Genomic DNA, 19,514 nt, shown 5'->3' with positions numbered 1-19,514 from the left:
TATAATTATTGACCATTCTTACTTATTTTGAAAAGTGTCTGAAGAAAAGATATTTCTGATGGGCTCAACAAACCTTTGGAGGTACATTAGCAGCATGAGGAATTTAGTCATTGCTGTCTGTCACCTTCGGACAAGTATCAGGAGGGTCAGGATACGTTTTGCGCTTCTTTGCATTGTATGATGTTTTAGTATATTTTAAAAATCGAATGAAAAAATACTTCGGAGATGGAAAGTCCTGCGTGGTGATAACCACCCACACGGTGACGGCCGCAGCTGGCTGACCAGGGAAGGACACTCAGTCCTTGGGGCGCGCGCACAGGTGAGCGCTCCCAGGCCAGCTGCCGGGCTGTGCGCGTGCGCACAGGTGTGCTGCCGCCCTCCCTGCCGCTGAGTTTGGCCACCTGCCCAGGAAACTTGTCGCTCTCGGGCGGGGACACGGAACCGTGCCATGGAAGATTCGCTGGGGACTCGCGAGCCCCGGGTTCGACCGAGAGAACGGGACCCGGACCGGCGCCCCCGCCCGGACCGAGACCACCACCCTGAGCGACCGCGGGACAGAGCCGGGGACCGGCGCAGGGAAAGGAATGGGGACGCGCGGAGGGACGGGGACCGGCGAGGGGATCGAGACAGGGACCGGCGAGAGGATCGGGACAGAGGGAGGGACCGAGACCCCCGCCAGGACAGACACAGGGACGCGGGCCGTCGCTCAAGTGAGCAAAGAGGTTGGGAAAAGTCCCGCCAAAGCCAGACGCGGGACACAGCCCCCGGACCGACCTGGGACACAACTCGGGGACCGACCTGGGAGGCAGCCCCACCCCCTTGGCCCGGGCCTTGGGAAACCCCGGAGCCTCCCGCCCCGAGGAAGGAGAACTTCGGTCGCCATGCACCACAAAGGTGAGGGGACTGCTGGGGACACGGGCCCTGCGACCACGGCCAAGGCCAGCCTGCGCTGCCCTGGCTTCCTAGGAAGCCCATTTAAAAGAGGAAATACCATTTCTCTCTTTTGTGCCCTCGGAAGTGACCCTGGAGAGAAAGGAAAGCGTAGGGTGCCCCCACCAATCCCAGATAAAGCTGAAAGCACTCCTCTTGGCAGGGGCAGGGCTGGGACCAGGTAAAGAGGAAGAGGGACCCTGGACAGGAAAAGCCAGGTTCCCGTGAAGCTCCTCCCTGGCACGTTCCCTAGCCTATCTCAGGACCGCCCCTGAACTTCAGACCCTGACTCTTCTAACTCTCCTCTTCCTTCTTCCCTTCCTCCTTTAATTCTTCTTCCTCGTCCTCTTTGTACTGGGGATTGAACCCAGGGGCGTTTTTCCCCTGGGCCACATTCCCAGCCGGCCAGTTTTTTTAAAAAAATGTTTGAGACAAGGCCTCGCCAAGTTCCTGACACTAGCCTTGAATTTGCCACCTTTCTGTCAGCCTCCTGAGTTTCTGGGCTTACAGTCAAGCACCACCATACAGCTCCTCCCCAACTTTCAAAGTCCTGGTCCCTGGTGTTCAGGTCCAAATAAAGTCAGCCCCATGAAGAGTTAGTGATTTAACATGTTACCCCTTTAGGGCTATATGCATTTCAAAAACAGCTGGGAGAGAAGCTACACTTTTAACCAAGGAACTAAATCTACCCAAACTTTGTTCACGGAAGGACATGGATTTGTTTCCCTCTTGTCAGTGAGGTCTTCAAGGCAGCCTCTTTCAAATCTCACATTGAGACCCCACCTTCCTTAATGAACAAACTTTGCTATCCCTACCTTGAAGAACAAGGAATTCCCATAAGCTCTGGTAGAACAAAGATTTGATGTTCTGGAAGATCATGTGCCCTAGGGGAGAGTGGAGATGGAAGACTCAGGCCACCCCTTGTCCCCATGTGCCCGTATAGGAAGCTAACATTTCATCCAAGTTCACAAATGTTACTGAATGTGCAAATAATGTGCCCAGTCCTGTGGACTGGATAGATAGGATATTGTTCCTGCCATCCCCAACAAGGAGGCACACAGATCCTGTGGCAATGATTGCCTCCTGCCTCCACTGTGGGACTCAAAGGCTGAGCCCAGTCTCTCGAAGTTGTGTCCACACAGCTGTAAAGCTACTATCCTGAGTTTATGTTACATTATCTAAAACCAACTAGTATGACAAAGGTTGCGCCCAGATTGGCACTAGCTATTGTTTCTTTGACTAAAGCCACATTGTACAGCAACTGCACGACTAGGAAAATCCAGGGCTGCCTTTTTAAGTTTCCTTATAAACTAGAGTCCCAGTTTCCCCACCCCAAAGTGAGTGAAGGAAATACTTTCATTTTTTTGCTTCGTTTGCTCACCACCAAAGGGCAATTTATTCCTGTCTGTTTTCTACTTAAGCATTTATTTAATGGATAGGATGGTGGGACAGGGCTGCAGAGATCTACCCTCTTAGTGTTCACAGCCTGGTATAGGAGAATGACGGGTAAGCAGGTCAGATGCAGCACAGTGTGAAATGGGCTGCAGGAGAAACTTGGATTAGGAAAGAACAGAGCTGGGCTCCTGCGCTTTCCAGAGGAAAGGACCACAAGCTGAGTTCTAGAGAAGCCTTCCGTGGAAGGAAGTGTCTGCAGTGACCCAGAGGCATGGGAGAGTACGTCATCTTTTGGGGCGAAGGTCAGTTTCACTGAGTCTGGGTCTGTGAGCCTGAGGCTATAAGTGTAGAGAAATAAGCAAAGTCCTACTGTGCAATACTAAATGTTTAAGGATTTCAAATCTAAGATAAGTTCTGTGTTCTAGAAAGATCCCTGGAGCCTAGCAAGTAGAATGCAGCCTCCTATTGAATCTTAGAACCCAGAATGTGCTAGATAAATGTGGGAGAAAGAAGATAGAAAGTGCCAGGATTGGTGGAGGAAGAGAAGGCAGGAAGATCTCAAAAATTGTTTGTAGTTCCCATCTTCCTGGAGAATTTCCACAGTAACCACAGACAGAAGAGCATGCCAACCTGGACTCCAGAGTCTTGTAAATACACACTAGTTCTGAGAGGCCTGGTCCTTGCTGAACTGAGAACCTCAACTCTACAGACAGCTCCCAGCTCCCTGGTTAGGCAGATTCCACAGGCAGATGACCTAGCATCCAAGGCAGCACTTAGGTGTTCGGGATTACAGGATTGGTCTTGGGGTTACCTAGCCATGTTGGGTCACATGTTTAGACGTTTGGTGGCATCACTAAACCAAAGAAGCCCCTGAAGTCTGAAATACTGTGGCAGAGCTTGTTTCCGTAACATTCAGGCCCACCGCAAAGAGTCAAAAGAGTTCTAATACCGACTGAGCCACTGAATTAGAGGCCCATTCCTAATGGCTGTGTGTGCTTTTCAGTTATAGTGAACCCACCTCGGGGAGATACGTGCCCTCGCACCCCAGGCCTGGACTAGAGGAAGTGGAATATTACCAGTCGGAGGCGGAGGGGCTCCTGGAATGTCACAAATGCAGATACCTGTGCACAGGGAGAGGTGAGCCTTTATGGAGTCCGTGTACTGTTTGCTGTTGCAAGTGGTCTGAAAGTGGGGGACAGACTTTCCTTTGGGGTTCTAGTGTTTTCATTTCCATACCTATCTGAGGTTCTTGCTTTCCAAAAAAAAAAAGAAAGAAAGAAAGAAATAGAAACTATTTTATGAGCTATCATTCTCCAGACAAGAAACCAGAGAAATAAAGTGATTTTTAAGAATATCCATAGCACTCATATAAATATGCCCTGTGCAGAGAAACGTTGGACCCCTCGCATTTTCATCTCCATACCTGCATGAGGTTCTGTCTCTCCGAACAAAGGAAAGTGTAGAACAGGCTGCTCTCCTAGAGCACTGAGCAGCCATGTTTGCAGTTTCCAGACTCCAGGGGGAGCCCCAAGGGCTGCAGGTGCAACTGGCCGTGAGCTGCCAAGTGTTGGTGGGGGCTTCTCTGACAAGGTAGCTGAGTTTGGAGAGAAGAAAAATCACCCCAGTGGGCCATCAGGTTGCAGCCCAGACCACATAGACAGGAGCAAATGGTCTTCTTGGAGCCCTGACGCCCAAATACTTCATCAATGGCTTTTGATTATGCCATTGGCTGAGATGCACTGTAAGAAATACATTTTACATTAAGACCAAGTTCACACGCACTAACAAAAATGCCATGAAACTCCATTTGCCTTACTACATATCAAACACACTGGTATTTTCTGTTTTATTGGAAGCAAAAACCAAAAAACCTATGTATTGAGTACATGAAGTCTGCAAAACACTGAGCTAATATTAAGTGTCAGCTCTCAGGGTTCTCATCTTAGCATGGGTCCTGCCCGCGCCAACAATGAAGAAAGTCTGGTTCATCAGGGTGAGCCCTAATGGCATGCGGGATTTGTAAGCAATCTTCCTGGGCTATGTATGAATTAGGGAGAAAACAGCCCAGCCTAAGGGAAGAGATCATGGAGCTCCTAACTGAAAATGTATCTTAGGGTGATTACAAAGATGTACATGATTATAGGATTATAAGGAACTTTAATGAAAGGCCTCTAGGCAATCCCAGTGTAGGGATCATTACCTTAATTTACATATGTTGGTGCAGCCTCCTTGCCTTTTAAGTCTCTCAACTCCTGAGGCTCAGAGAGGCACAACAAGTCATCCAAAGTCACACAGCTGTTACATGAAGGAGCTCCGATGGAAATTTAGAGCCTGACCCTAAGTCCTCAAGTAGTTTACTTGCTTAGTTTCTTCTTTTCTTGATCATCTAAATAACAGGAACAAGCCAGAGGCTGGCTGACAGGTTTCTCCCTAGAGACATTTTTCTTTTGAGATTGATTTACCAAGACGAAAGGGCAGGGCTTAGGGCCTCAGACTGAAACAGACCCTGTGGTTTAGGCTTCATTGCTTCTGGCACTTTGGCTTTGAGCCTGGAGGTTGGGTTTCTAAGTCAAGGTAGTGAAAGAATAGTTCAGCCTCCAGAAACTAACAAATGAGGGCTTGAAAGGAACTCTGGATGGACAGAGACCCATAGAAATACACAATACGGCATTGTGTTGAGCGAAACAACCATTGAACACTGGGAACTTGACTCAAGCAGGAAATACATGCCTGGATAAAGGTCAGCTGAAGCTCTTTAGACCCACCTTTGAGTAGATCCTCTGACTTCCTTATCAGTGAAGCCATGCCCCACTCCCAACAGACTTGCAAAAATTGGGAACAATTGTAGCCCTCCTTCTCTTTCTAGGGAGACTGGGCTGAAATCTGGGCTGTGATCTAACTCAGAAAGCTCCATGGATTACTAGGAGGCCAACAAAAAGAGGCAGGCCCCAGATTTACTTTTACAAGCAAGAATTGTCCGATACTAAAAGCTTTTAGTATAGAGATCAGACTGAAGCCAAGTCACAGGCACATATCAGGCCACCAGAAAATCCTGTGCATGTGTAGGTTGTGCTCCTTTATTATTGAGAAAGACCGGTAAGCCGGCAGGAAGGTGCATTTCCCCGGCTCCTGTTTGCTCCCCGCAGCTTCTCCTTTCCCTTTTGTTTTTTTCCCTCTTGCCTGAGACCCTTGTGCTCAAATCATGGGGTTTGCATTCAGCCTCTCGCCTTAACTGCAAAGCACGTTTCAAAGGTTAATCTTCAGCTGCTTGACAGGCTGTGCAGGAAGATTGTTTGAGCCCACAAGTTCAACAGCTTGGGCAGCTTAGTGAGAGCTTACCCCCCCCCAAAAAAAAAGGGTTATTTACTCCGACAGTTGTCATTTCTGAGTCAGTAGTGCTGATCTCTCAGAGTCTTGAGGTGTAGGTGCTGAGTTCCGAGTTTGTTTTTCAGAGGAGCGATTTCCTGACAAGGAACCTGAGCTGGAGGAGTTGCCAGCACAGTCCATCCTGGGCAGGAGGGGAAGGACAGGGGGCCCCACTGACAATGACGTTTATTTGTGATGGCTCTGAAAAGGTTCAGGGTAGAAGTTGTGGTCGTTTTCTAATTTACGCTCACACTCCCCTTTTTGTGTGTTCGGCTGCAGACTGCACCACCAGAGCTCCTGCAGTCCCCTTTATCCTAATGCTTATTGAACACCCTGTGCAGAACCTGTCTGTACTGAGATCAGATCAAGATTTCAAACTGCAGCTGACTTTAACAGTGTTAACTGATTAACAGATCTGAATGCCATGGCCAGAGTCCAAGCAAGGAGTGACCCTAGGGGAACTGCCCGGGTTTTGTTTTTCTGGTTTTATTTTGTCTTTTGTGTGGTATTGGGGACTGCATCCAGGTACCCTACACTGAGCTACATCTCTGGCTCCTTTCATTTTGAGACAGGGTCTCACTAACTTGCAATCCTCCTGCCTCAGCCTCCCAAATCACTGGAATTACAGGCACGTGCCACCCTGTCAGCTGAACCTCCGGTTCTTAGGACAGAGAAAGGTGCTGGCTCAGAACCATATTCCCTGGAGTTCTGAGAGGGCTGTCTACCTCAAGGAAAGCATGGGAGCCTCTGGGCTTTATTTTAAGGGTGCCATTGGCCATTTCCACAGTCCGAGGCATTCTTTTGTGGTTACACAAGTTTTTTTTTTTTTTTTTTAAAGAGAGAGAGAGAGAGAGAGAGAGTGTGTGTGTGTGTGTGAGAGAGAGAGAGAGAGAGAGAGAGAGAGAGAGAATTTTTTTAATATTTATTTTTTAGTTTTTGGCAGACACAACATCTTTGTTTGTATGTGGTGCTGAGGATGGAACCCGGGCCACACGCACGCCAGGCGAGTGCGCCACTACTTGAGCCACATCCCCAGCCCTACACAAAAGTTTAAAAGAGGAATAAAGGGTTTGGTGGGGGCTGTAGTCCTTCTAATATTCTATTAAGAAATTCCTTTCATACAGCAATACGCTGGGAAAGCCTAAATGTCCCTTACATTGCAATGATTTAATTGTGGCCATCATATATTTTTTTCTTTTTTTTAAGAGAGAGAGAGCTTGAACCACATCCCCCGCCCATCATATGTTTTTTAAAGTTATGAAGTAGATTTATATTTACTGAGATAGAAAAATATTCATACTATATTCTTAAGTGGAAAAATAGGTCATACAATAGTAGATAAAAGCAAACAAACAACAATAAAAATTATGAACATGTGGTACAAAAGTCCAGAAAGTAAATTGTCCACCAGGCACTATGTTATACACATATAATCCCAAAGGATTGCAAGTTCAAGGCCAGCCTCAGAAATTTAGTGAGACCCTGTCTCCAAATGAAAAAGGCCAAGTGGGATGGTGCATATCTGTAATCCCAGTGGCTGGGGAGGCTGTGGCAGGAGGATCTAAAGTTCAAAACCAGCCTCAGCAACTTAGTGAGGCCCTAAGCAACTTAGTGAGACCCTGTCTCTAAATAAAATATAAACAAGGGGCTGGGGAGGTGGCTCAGTGGTTAAGTGCCTCTGGGTTCAATTCTAGTACCAAAGTAAATAGATAGATAGATAGATAGATAGATAGATAGATAGATAGATAGATAATAAAAATTAAAAATACTGGGAGGTAGCTCAGTGGTGGAATGCTTGCCTAGCATGCTCAAGAGGCCCCAGGTTCAATCCCCAGTACCATACATACCCACATATACATACTCACCAATATATGTGTGTGTGTGTATATATAAATATATAAATATACACACATATGTGTATAATTAAAAAAATAATATATATTGTATATAATGTTCACAGTGGTTAATTTATTTCTCTTATTTACATTTCCTTTTTTGCAATAAGTTTTATTATTAAAGAAAATAGTGATATTATTTGCATTTGGACAGAGAGTTACAAGTGAAGATGGCATTTCAATTAAAGAGTACCATCATTTCAATTAAAGAGTACATTGATGTCACACAGGAAATAGGCTAGCTGGAAGCAGGCCTATTTCCCTTGCAGCCAGGGAAAGGCCACTGGGCTGATCCCAGAGTGTACAGTGCCAGCTCAGAAATACTAACTTTCTATTGTGCTGAGCTAAAGAAGCCAGAGTTCATGAAAGTACATTACTGTATGATTCCAGGTACATGACATTTAAGATAAAACCAACTTCTAATCAGAGGAAGCAGGTCAGAGGCTGCCCAGGGAGGAGGAGAGGAGTTGACCACAAAGTGCTACTAGGGAAATTCATGTGCTCTGTATCTTGATTATGCTTACACTTGTCAAGACTCATCAAGCCAGTACACTGAAAGTGAGACATTTTATTGTGTGTAAGTTGTATCTCAATAAAGTTGATTTTAAGGAGAACAGATACCTTCCCTAGTCCAAGATAAAGAAGCCATGGGCCCTGAAGGAATTGAACTCTGGGGAAATATTCCAGCCCAAATGATTACTCTTTAGGGAAACTAAATAAAATGAAATTAAACTTTAAGACATATTTATGGAGTTGAAGTCTAGGAGTAGTTTCTTTAATCCAGTAAGTATCCTAGAATCAATTAACTTAATCTTTGATATTTTTAATAAGCAAAAAACCACCGTCAACATTTTTTTTTACTGCTTAACACTGAGCTCACTCCCAGGCCCACAGACACTTTTTTTTCTAGTTGTTGATGGATCTTTATTTCATTTATTTATATGCGATGCTGAGAATCAAACCCAGTGCCTCATACATGCTAGGCAAGTGCTCTACCACTGAGCCACACCCCCAGCTGCTACATTCAATGTTTTGATGTATAATTTCCATGCTTTTTAAAAAACTTCATTGCATATTTTTAACTGCTATGATCTTCTTCAAACTTGGAGAAATCTCTTTCAAATTGAAGAGACCATAGAGCACACATAAAGAGATGACTTTTTTTAGTGTTTTAGGTGGTGGTATGGAATGTTCTCGCCCTCCCTGCAGGATGCCTATCTTTCTAATGGGCAGGACTTCTCTCCCCTCTTTCTGACCTCTCCTGGGCAGACCGCTTTGCTCTTGGGGAGTTACTTTTTTCAATGCAAAGTATTTCCAACACCATTTCAAGAGACCATGGTTCCATGCTACCACCTAATGCTAAATTACACAGCTTTGGTTGCCCCAGGGAGCAGAACGAAGAGCCAGGGGTCTGAGCTTCCTTGGGGAAGATGAGCCTGGAGGTGGAAGAGCCTCCATTTGCAAAAACAGCATCTCTTAAAATGGTAATGCACCCTTTTTTTGCAGCCTGCTGTCAGATGCTGGAGGTTCTGCTGAACTTGCTGATCCTGGCCTGCAGCTCTGTATCTTACAATTCCACAGGGGGCTACACGGGCATCACCAGCCTGGGGGGTATTTACTACTACCAGTATGGGGGGGCTTACAGTGGTTTTGAGGGTCCAGATGGAGAGAAAGCCCAGCAGTTGGATGTCCAGTTCTACCAGCTCAAGCTGCCCATGGTCACTGCAACAATGGCCTATAGTGGAGCCCTCATGGCCTTCTCCTGCCTGGTCATTGCCATGGGTGTACTGCGGGTCCCATGGCACTGTCCTCTGTGGCTGGTGATCGAAGGCCTATTGGACATGCTCATTGCTGGGGCATACATCCCAGCCTTGTACTACTTCTTCCACTACCTCTCCGCTGCCTATGGCTCGCCTGTGTGTAAAGAGAGGGAAGCACTGTACCAAAGCAAAGGGTACAGTGGCTTCAGCTGCAGTTTCCATGGTGGAGATATAGGAGTTGGGGTCTTCACAGCCCTGGGTATTGGGGTCTTTGCTGTGGGAGCTGTCCTAGCCATCAGGGGTTACCTAAAAGTCAAAAAACTGAAAGAGAAGCCTCCAGAAATGTTGGTGTTTTAGGCTTCTTAAAACATTCTACCAAATATAAGTGATGGAAATTACTCTGAACTACCATCTTTTGTAAGAATTCTTTGTTGTAAAACTTGCCAGAACTTCAAAAGTAGCAAGCCAACTTCAGTAGAAGTGGGCTTAGCTCCCAGTTGTGTGAAGCAGCATTCTTTGGCACAACCAACTTTGGATTTTGGAATCCTCTGTTATTGAGGGAGTAACCAAGAAAATTTTTTTTAAGATGTTGATGGATCTTTATTTTATTTATTTATTTTTATATGTTGTGTTGAGGATCAAACCCAGTGCCTTGCATATGTTAGGCAAGCGCTCTACCACTGAGCCACAACCCCAGCCCCCTAACCAAAATTATTTTTTAAAAATAAATAAATATATAAAGCCTGGAATCCAGGACTCACAGGGGAAAGGCATGTGGTACATAGTGGCACACACTGTAATCCCAGCAACTCTGGAGGCTGAGGCAGGAGGATTGCAAATTCAAAGCCAGTCTCACAACTTAGTGAGACCCTGTCTCAAAATAAAAGAAAAAGGACCAAGGATGTAGCTCAGTGGTAAAACACCCCTGGGTTCATTCCCCAGTACTAAAAGAGACAGAGAAAGAAGTATAGTTCTTGATTAAATGAGGGAAAATAACCAAGCGAATTGAAAGTACCTTATCTTCAGAGTTCATCAGAAGTCACAGAGGCAGGAGACAACTTTAGCCTGAACTGTTCTGGATACAGCTGTCTTCAGCAGATAGCCCATAGTCCTTCCGCTGCCACAGTTCACCGGGAAAAGGGGGCAGGGCTTCCAGAAGAGCTACCTCTGAAAAATTTAAGTTGCAAGCGGGCGTGAGCTGGGCAAAGAGGAGTCAGTTAACTCACTGGGTTGCAAAGAAGCTATTCTGTAAGCCCCTCACAATGGCTGGAAAACTCAATAAGTGTTTTGTACCTCTCCTAAATGTATCATTGTATGAAGAATTAAACCTGAGGTCTGGAATTCAGGATCCATCCAGAAGAAAAGAATGTATAATCCTTCCCAACAGAAGAGTGTCGCTTTTGGCCAGACAACTTCATGGGTTTTTACTGCACATGGAATAATGACTTATGGAACATTACAATATATTCTTGGTACAAGTCCATTCTTTGCTTATGTGAATCCAAACAAAAAAATCCAAAGAAAAATTTGAATTTCAAAATGATGGTTCTCTTTAAAATATGTTTATATCATTTTCTTGAATAAGGACAGTTTATTGCATTTAGAAGATAAGTTTGAGTTTAGAAAAGGAAGTTCAGATACATGTATGTGTATGATTGTCAAATTTCTTGAATAATACATAAGAAAGTATTAACAGTTTTGTAGAAAGAAGGGGATTTTTTTTAATTTTTAATTTTATACATGACTGAACATGTATTCATTTTAGAAAAATAAAAAAAATTTAAAAATTGGATTTGCTTTCCTCCATCTTTGTTTTTTTAAAAATTAAATTTATAGTGCAAAGGCAGAAGTAGATGTATGATTAAGGGGTATTAAATGGCCAGCCACAAAAACAGCCTTACCCAGAAAGATGCTATTTATAGCAAAGATCTGTGAGTTTTTGAGTCTACACTTCTACAGAGTTCTATGCTGTCTTTCTGAACACTTGTTCCATCCCAACTTGCTATCTCTGGTGGTCATCCCTATCATATTTCTCTGGAGCCTGTGTCTCTTTCTGCCCTAGCAGCTTGCTTAAAAATACTTGAACCTGTTTGATATTGGTAGCTAAGCCAGCTCAGGCTTGGCTGGTTCCTGGAACAATAATACATGATCATATTCCTTCAACAGACCCAATATCATTAGACCCAGAAGTCAGCTGTTATCCCTCTCAGTTGTTGCTGTCAGTAGGGTGATTCACAAGAGCTAGATTTATTCCATTTCAGCCCAGCAGATGTGTGGTATATGGATCAGGACTCCACTGGTTTGGAAGAATCTGTTCCAGAAGGAAAATGGTCATATTTCCTGTATCTTGGGCAGTTTGGGTCTGATGTTACTTGGATTTTTAAATTAAAAGAATGCAGCTTCTCAAGTGAGAGCCCATGACTGCTGTGTCTCTTGGACCTTCAGGAATTCGTGTGGGCCCACAGGAGATAGGAATAGCAAGCCCATTGTCGCCCATGTCCTTTAGCTGCCCAGATTATAGACTTCACTGTGCCACCTATGTCATTGATGGTTGTCTTAATTCTGGAAACAACACTCTTAATAAATCTGTCCCATTTCTTAAGCCTCTCACCAATTTACATTTTAGAAACAATAACCTGTGATTTTCAGAGACAGTCATCCCTTGGTATGCACAGGGGAGCTGGTTCCAGAATCCTCCGTGGACACCAAAATCTAAGGATGTACCAGTCCCTTGTATAAAATGGCATAGTGTTTGCAACTAATCTATGCATATTCTCTGTATACTTTAAATCATCTCTAGACTAATTACAATCCAGGGGCTGGGGTTGTGGCTCAGCGGTAGAGTGCTTACCTAGCATGTTCCAGGCCCTGGGTTCGATCCTCAGCACCACATGAAAATAAATAAATAAAAGGCATTGTGTCCAATTACAACTAAAAAATAAGTATTTTTTTAAAAATTACAATCCCCAATCCCATGCAAATGCCATGGGAATTGTCATTTTTGCTGTATTGTTCAGGAAATAATGACAAGAAAAGAGTCTACATGTTCTGTACAGTTAAATTTTTTTTCAAATATTTTCAATCCTTGGTTTAATCTGTAGATGCAGAACCTGAAGGTATGGAAGGCCAACTGTGCTTGGCCCTCACCACAGCCTTGTGGGATAAGACTGGAAACCTTGTCTTCATTGGTCAGATAAAGTGTCTGAGGCTTAGAAAGACTGAATGACATGGGCAATATCACAAGGCAGGAAACAGTGGGGACTTGAACCTGGTGTTCCCACTCCAGGTCCATTTGCATTTCCCTTCTTTCTCACCTCTGAATCCCAAGGAAATGATAACAGACATTCTCCTCAGAAGAGTCTGGGACCTCTGTTGGTACCAGATGAAAGCTAAGCTCAGACAAGAAGATATTCAGTCTCTGTTGGCTCTTACTATCTTGCAGCATTTGTGGATTCCTTAAACTTAAAAAAAACACTGTCCCGGGGCTGGGGATGTGGCTCAAGCCGTGGTGCTCGCCTGGCATGCGCGGGACGCTGGGTTCGATCCTCAGCACCACATAAAAATAAAATAAAGATGTTGTGTCCACAGAAAACTAAAGGGTAAATATTAAAAAAAAAAAAAAGAAGAAGAAGAAGAAGAACACTGTCCCCACTCTGCACCACTAAGTGAACAGTCCAAGTATCCATCAGGATCCATCTGCTTGAACAGACTGGTCCATCCATACAATGGAGTTGGAGGCCATGCACAAAGAATGTGGTCATTCTGTAGAAACTGATGTGGAGAGAGCGGTAGGGTATAGTAAATGCAAAATGCAAATACAGACCTGCGAATATGGTACACTTTTGTGAAAAAAGCCAGAGAAGGGATGAAATGCAGACTTGTGTATGCTTTTATTTGTATAAAGGAACACTGGACAATTGTAATGGAAACTTAAGTGGTTAAGGATAGAGAACCATGTGTAGAGACTTGAATGGACTTTCTCAGTTTATGTGTAAGTTTTGTTTTTTGGTTTTGTTTTTTGAGGGGGTTTTGGTAGTGAGGATTGAATCTAGGGGTGCTTAACCACTGAGCCACATCTCTAGCCTCCCCCACCTTTTTTTTTTTTTTTTAACAGTCTCACTAATTTGCTGTTGAACTTGAGATCCTCCTGCCCCAGCCTCCCAAGCCACTGGGATTACAGGTGTGCACCACTGTGCCCAGCTAATGCTTATGTTGTTTTTTAAAACTTTTTATGCTGGGCTAGAGATGCAGCTCAGTGGTGAAGTGCTTGTCTAGCATGCAAAAGGCTCTGGTTTACATCCCCAGCACCACAAAAAAAAAAAAAAATCATTTTGCTATATTCACAAGTCACAAAAATAGTACAGAGAAATGCCTGTGTGCCCTTAACCTGATTTTCCCCAGTGTTACATCTTGTATAACTATAAACAATGTATGTATTTTATGCAGTTTTTTCACATGTAGGTTGTGGTTACCACCACCACCGTCCAGAGCTGCCCGATCATCACAGACATCCCTGGTGTTTTTATGGCCACACCCATCTCCTTTTCCTCTCACTCAGTATGTAACCTTTTGAGCCTGGCTTTTTTTCGATCATCATAATTCCCTTGAGATTTGTCCACGTTGTTGTCTATGTCAACAGCTCATTCCTTTTTATTGCTCATCAGTGCATTCTGTGGCATGAGTGTACCTGTGTAATTGTTCACCCACTGAAGGACACTGGGATTGTTCCCAGTATTGGGCTATTATGAATAAACCTACTGTGGGCTGGGGATATAGCTCAGTTGGTAGAGTGCTTGCCTCACATGCACAAGGCCCTGGGTTCAATCCCCAGCACCAATAAATAATAAATAAACCTACTATGAACACTACTGTATGTGTTCTTTTGTGGACAAAAGTTTTCATTTCTTTAGGATAAATCTCTTAATCTCATTATCAGTCACAGGGATACATGGTAAATGTGTATGGAGTATTTATAAGAACAGCCTAAAATTTCTCAAAATGGCATTCTGATATTTCAAACATATTTTTAAAACAACCACCCACCACAAGCAATTCAAGAATATTGATGTTGAATGTGACCGTGTTCTTACAATCGGGTCAGCAGATCCGCTAGTCTGACCTGGTGAGTGATGTCAGTGTTTACCTTGACTCTCTCTTCCTCTAGGTGTGGTACAGATAGTGGAGGTGATTTTGAACGGGATGGTTCTCATGTGTATCGTGGCCTCCTACTTTGTCCTTGCTGGATTCAGCGCCAGCTTTGCCAGTGGTGGTGGCTTTGGAAACAACTACTACTCACCATTTGAGGGCACTGAGCTGGAGGAGGTTCGGCAACTGGACCAGAAGTATACAGTCCTCCGGGCGCCTCTGATATATGGCGGTGTGGCTGTTCCTCTGGGGCTGGGTGCCCTCACCATGGGCGTTTTACTCCAAGGAGCCAAGAGCCTAACAAAACTGCCTAGAAAGTGGCTCCTCTTGGAGGCCGCCTTCAGCCTCCTGGCAGCAGTGGGCTACTGCGTAGGCATTGGCGTTTACCTCCACGTGGCATTGCAGATCAACTCCACGGACACCTGCAAAACAAGAGAGAGGCTCTACGCCCGCAAGGGTCTCACCTGGATGAACTGCCAGTTGGCAGGCACCGACGGAGCAGCAGCCACCTTTGCTTGTCTCCTGGTGATTATGTACAGTGCCAGTGTGGTACTGGCCCTGCGGAGCTACCGGGAACAGAAGCTCTACAAAGACAGCCAAGAAGAGCAGAGAAATGGCAGGGATGTCCCAGAATACCTGTGGTCTGGGACGCTCTAAGGGAGACCTTCTGGAACATAATTGTCAACCCAACCCCATTGTCTCTCTCAAGAGTCAAGTCTTTCACAGCCACTGCAAATAACTGGTTTTCACATACTCAATTTTATAAGTGCTTCTTTTGGTATGAATGCAGAGTTAATGGTCTCATTTTTCTGTTGTAAAGGGAGATCAGTATGTCCCTGTTGGCTGACCCGATGACCACTTGAAAAAACTAGTACAAAAAGCAATATCAGAAGTCAGGCTATCCCCTGATGGTGATGCTGTCTAACCATATGATAATGGTAGAAATAGCCAACTAGCCAGAGAAATTTCAGAAGCTGAGAACAAAACATCTGAGGGTAACATGTCCAGCATTATAGTAGAAATCTCACCTGTCAAAACTATCTTGAGTCGTCAAAAGGAATAAGCAATCCTTGCTTGGTCCCAGGGAAAGACTGTGAAGCAGTGCTGTGAGTGAATTCTAAATGGGTAAATCTCCCCTGTCCCCAGAGGGGAAGAATTCTTCTGTTTGAGTGTCACCAGTGTCCCCTGCACCTGCATACTGCCAAGCAGCCCCCTTCTTTAAGAGATGGGAGTTGGGTTTCTGGGAAAGAGATGTTTTCAGCAAGCTTGATGGTCCTCAGGACCCCTGCCTTGGGGCTCAGGGAAAATATTTCCTACCAGCTATTCCAAGAGGGTTTCTATTCCCATCCACTGGAATTCATTTTGAAGTATTTTAAATTTTTTTAAACATGAGGTTTCCAAATAGTGAGAAAACTCACAAGCTTCTTAAAGATGTCATTCAACTAATTTCAAAGACAAAGCAGTTAATTTTATTAGACTCCAAAGGCTAATTGCATTCCCCTACTTGCAGGCCTTCCAAGGAAGATAGTGACCCTCATCCCCCTGCACCAACTTCATAATGTGACAGATTTCTGACATGGAATCTTAAACATCTTTTCAGTAATTGTCATCTGAAGTGTTATACCTGTTCTTGTACTTTACAGTTAGTCTCAAATGTTTCCGTTTGTGTCAGATCCAACTAGAAATATTCACATTCTCTTTATCTGGGTCTTTTTCAAATTCTCTTGCTTTTCCATAGCTAATTCTTATGAACCTATCCAAGACAAAAAAAAAAAAGTCAGAAGTAAAATTCACAAAGAAATGAGAGAACAAAGCTTGGAAGAAAACAACCAACTGGAAATCTCTATTGCTCAGTTGGAATAAAGTCCACTATGCCACAGAAAGGTGCTTCCTGTCACCCTTAGCCTGGGGCAGTGACTAGAGTCCACACAAATTTCTCTTGAGTGGCAGAGATTTTTTTTTTTAACTTTGCTTTTTTTTACAGAGAGAGAGAGAGAGAGAGAATTTGTTTTCAATATTTATTTTTTAATTCTCGGCAGACACAACATCTTTGTTGGTATGTGGTGCTGAGGATTGAACCCGGGCCGCACACATGCCAGGCGAGCGCGCTACCGCTTGAGCCACATCCCCAGCCCAAGTGGCAGAGATTTTAACAGCAGTAAAAAACAAACACCCACTCCTCAAGAGAACAATGCACACATACACTGGTCTCAACTAGCGTTTATTCTCAAAGATCATGTCCCTGTTAAATGATCTTTGCCCATGCTGGGCCTTTTGCTAGATAAAATGGGGACTTTGGACTACTTGACTTCAGCTTTGTGCCCAGGCCCAGCTGGGATACTGCTCCTGAGATGCAGCTCTCTTCACTGAAAGGAGCTTATGGGTGACTTTAACAATACTCATGCATGTCCACAGTTTTATAAGGTTCAAAAGCTTTAGCACGTATTCACCACTTGTCAAGATTTGTTATTCACGTGTTATAGAAAACAAGGTTCAAGAAGACCAAGTGTTTTACCCAATAATTAACATTTCATTGAATGCTATGGGCCAAGTACATCACTGTGCTCAAGTACTTTGGGTCCTCAGTTCATGACTGATGACAGATACTATCTTAACAAATAAGAACTACTGGGTGGGGATGCAGCTCAGTGGCAGAGTGTTTGCCTAGCATGCATGATGCACTCAGTTCAATTCTCAGCACGAGAGAAAGAGAGAATTGAGAGCACATGCAAGCCTTAGGAAAGTGCCATAACTTGCCTAAATGACAAAACTTTCAAGTAACAGACAGAACTCAGATCTACTGAATCACCTGATGGTGACTAACATGCTTTTGCCTTCAGTGTCCTAGGGAATGTTGTATGAAGTGCAGAACATACCCAAAGAAATGTTTCTGCCACCCTGGACCAGGGAGGCATATCTTATGGAACTAGGGTATTCAAGTAGATGGTGGTGTAGTAACCAGTAATCAGGTGTTGAGGCAACAGTTGTCAAACCTAAGTTTTCAAAATGTTCATTCTCTAGATGAGGAAATCTGCAAAATGCCTTTAACATGGCCTTTATTTGGAGCAAGGTAGCTAATCTTCCTTGGAAGTCAGGAGACAACAGTGGGGGCAAGGATGGCAGCACCCATTTGTAGGCTCTAAGTAGATTAAAAGTATGTTAGAAGCAAAAACCACTAAACTGAAGTTCTACCATGAAGCCATTATGTTGTGGAACATGTGACGGCCCACTCTGCACACAGCCCGTCATCACCCACTTTGTGATTATTTAAGAGCTGCAGATCATTTATAATCGAGTTTCTTCTGATCAGCTAATAACCTTCATGTAAATAAGGACTGCTTCCCATCATTGGGAACATATGAACCAAGTCAGGATATGATGTTTCTTAAAAACCTTTATTGCTATTTCACTTGAAATGGTGCCGTTTGTGTGTAGTTCGAGTGTCCCCCAAGAGTCCACTGTGATTGAAGGCCTGATACACAGGGTGGCGCTAATGGGAGATGAGGTCTTGTGGGAGGAAGACCTTAGGTCACTGGGTACAAGTCCTCAGAAAATGGGTCTCCTGGGATCCTCTGGTAGTTCTGAGGGGATTGTTATGTAAAAGCCTAAGTTGGGTCCCACACAGCTCTCTCTGCTCCTTGATGTGAGATGTAATTGCTGGCTCCCAAACATATTTCTGCCATTGCCATCCACCATGACATGACACAGCTGAGACCTGAACCAATGCCAGTGCCATGCCCCTAAGGCTCCCAAACTCTTCTTCAAAAGTAACCTGTGTCAGATATTTTGTTACAGTGATATAAAGCTAATACAAAAGGTGATCAAGAATAGAAGGTCCTTGCTTAGCACCTAGATGGCCATCTTAAGTGACAGCTGCCATATTAAGGAAAAAGTTTTGCTTTCCTGCCCAAAGGCCTTTCTGAGAAGGGCTCACCTTTCCCTCATACCAACCCAATCCTTAACCACCCGCATTAGGGACCAACTCTGATTCCTGAGCCTGCCCTATAAAAGTCCTGGAACCCAAGCCTGTTTTGCCCCTCTCTCCACTATAGAGAGATGGCTTTTATTTGTCAGTTCCGATAAATAAATTCTCTTGTGTATCTCTGCCTGGTCTCCGCCTTTCATTTCTTGTTTACCTGTCTCGTTTCTTGCTTTCCCTTCAAAGAATATTTTGCCTTAACTCATATAGCCTCAAAGTGTCATGGAATATACTCCACGTGTTTGTTCTTGCTTATCTTCCTGAAGCAGGAAAGAGAAGAAAGGGGCTGGGGTTGTGGCTTAGTGCTAGAGTGTGAGGCCCTGTTCGATCCTCAGCATGATGTAAAAATAAATAAAATAAAGGCATTGTGTCCAACTACAACTAAAAAATATTTTTAAAAAGAGAGAAAGATCTTAAAACTACTTTTGGTTAAGAACCTATTCTATACTAAAAGTTAGGGAGAAAATTCTAGATTCATGCTAAAATATTTGTAAAATAACAAGCATTCCATTTTAAAACAAAGGCATGAAAAAGATATTCCATTTTATTTTATTTATTATTGTTATTATTATTTTTTACAAACAATAGATTTGCTGCAACATGCTCTGGCTCATATTATTGAATTAAAAAATTTAACACATTTCAAAAATATCAAAAATACACTATAATGAGTCTTAGGACTACAATACAACGATGATTGCACAAAACCATAGATATGAGCCCACTGTCTGGCTGACATCCAGTGGCAACAGTTAGAGAAACCCTACAGCATCTGGGAGAGGTGCATGAGATTTAGAATACAAGGAGCTTATGCTGATTAATCACCAAATGAGGGAAACAGAGCAGGTTTGACTGTAGCCGCTTTTCTCAGTCTAGGAAGTACTTACCCAACCACGGGGCAAAGTCACTAACTGGAAAGAAAGAATAACTTGTGTCCATGATTGGGGAGTCTGGAAGGCTCCACCCAGAGGGAAGTAAAAAGTGACAAGACAGTTCTACAGTGATGCTGTGGACATCACTGGATGGCTTGGAGACTAATTCTTT

General features: G+C 43.9%; 1 protein-coding gene across 2 annotated transcripts; it reads left to right on the top strand.

The window, feature by feature from the left end:
* Positions 1-448: 448 nt before the first annotated feature.
* Marveld3 (MARVEL domain containing 3) lies at positions 449-15,148 on the top strand. 2 transcript variants are annotated; one of them, XM_026399296.2, is made up of 3 exons: positions 449-894; positions 3,335-3,462; positions 14,511-15,148. In XM_026399296.2, exons 1-3 carry the CDS (start codon positions 449-451, stop codon positions 15,146-15,148), a joined length of 1,212 nt encoding a protein of 403 aa, XP_026255081.2. The 2 variants fall into 2 exon arrangements, with proteins under 2 accessions (XP_026255081.2, XP_026255082.2); XM_026399297.2 differs by lacking the exon at positions 14,511-15,148 and adding an exon at positions 9,093-9,703.
* The last annotated feature ends 4,366 nt before the right edge of the window (positions 15,149-19,514 follow it).

The sequence above is a fragment of the Urocitellus parryii genome, chromosome 15 (assembly GCF_045843805.1).
Source record: "Urocitellus parryii isolate mUroPar1 chromosome 15, mUroPar1.hap1, whole genome shotgun sequence".
Lineage (NCBI taxonomy): Eukaryota > Metazoa > Chordata > Mammalia > Rodentia > Sciuridae > Urocitellus > Urocitellus parryii.
This window is presented reverse-complemented; position numbering and strand designations above follow the sequence as displayed.

Excerpts from the sequence above, each read along its gene's own strand:
- Marveld3 (XM_026399296.2), top strand. The coding sequence starts at position 449 with ATGGAAGATTCGCTGGGGACTCGCGAGCCCCGGGTTCGACCGAGAGAA. Across the intron at positions 895-3,334 it reads GGTCGCCATGCACCACAAAG|TGAACCCACCTCGGGGAGAT; the intron begins GTGAGGGGACTG and ends TTTCAGTTATAG. Across the intron at positions 3,463-14,510 it reads ATACCTGTGCACAGGGAGAG|GTGTGGTACAGATAGTGGAG; the intron begins GTGAGCCTTTAT and ends CTCTTCCTCTAG.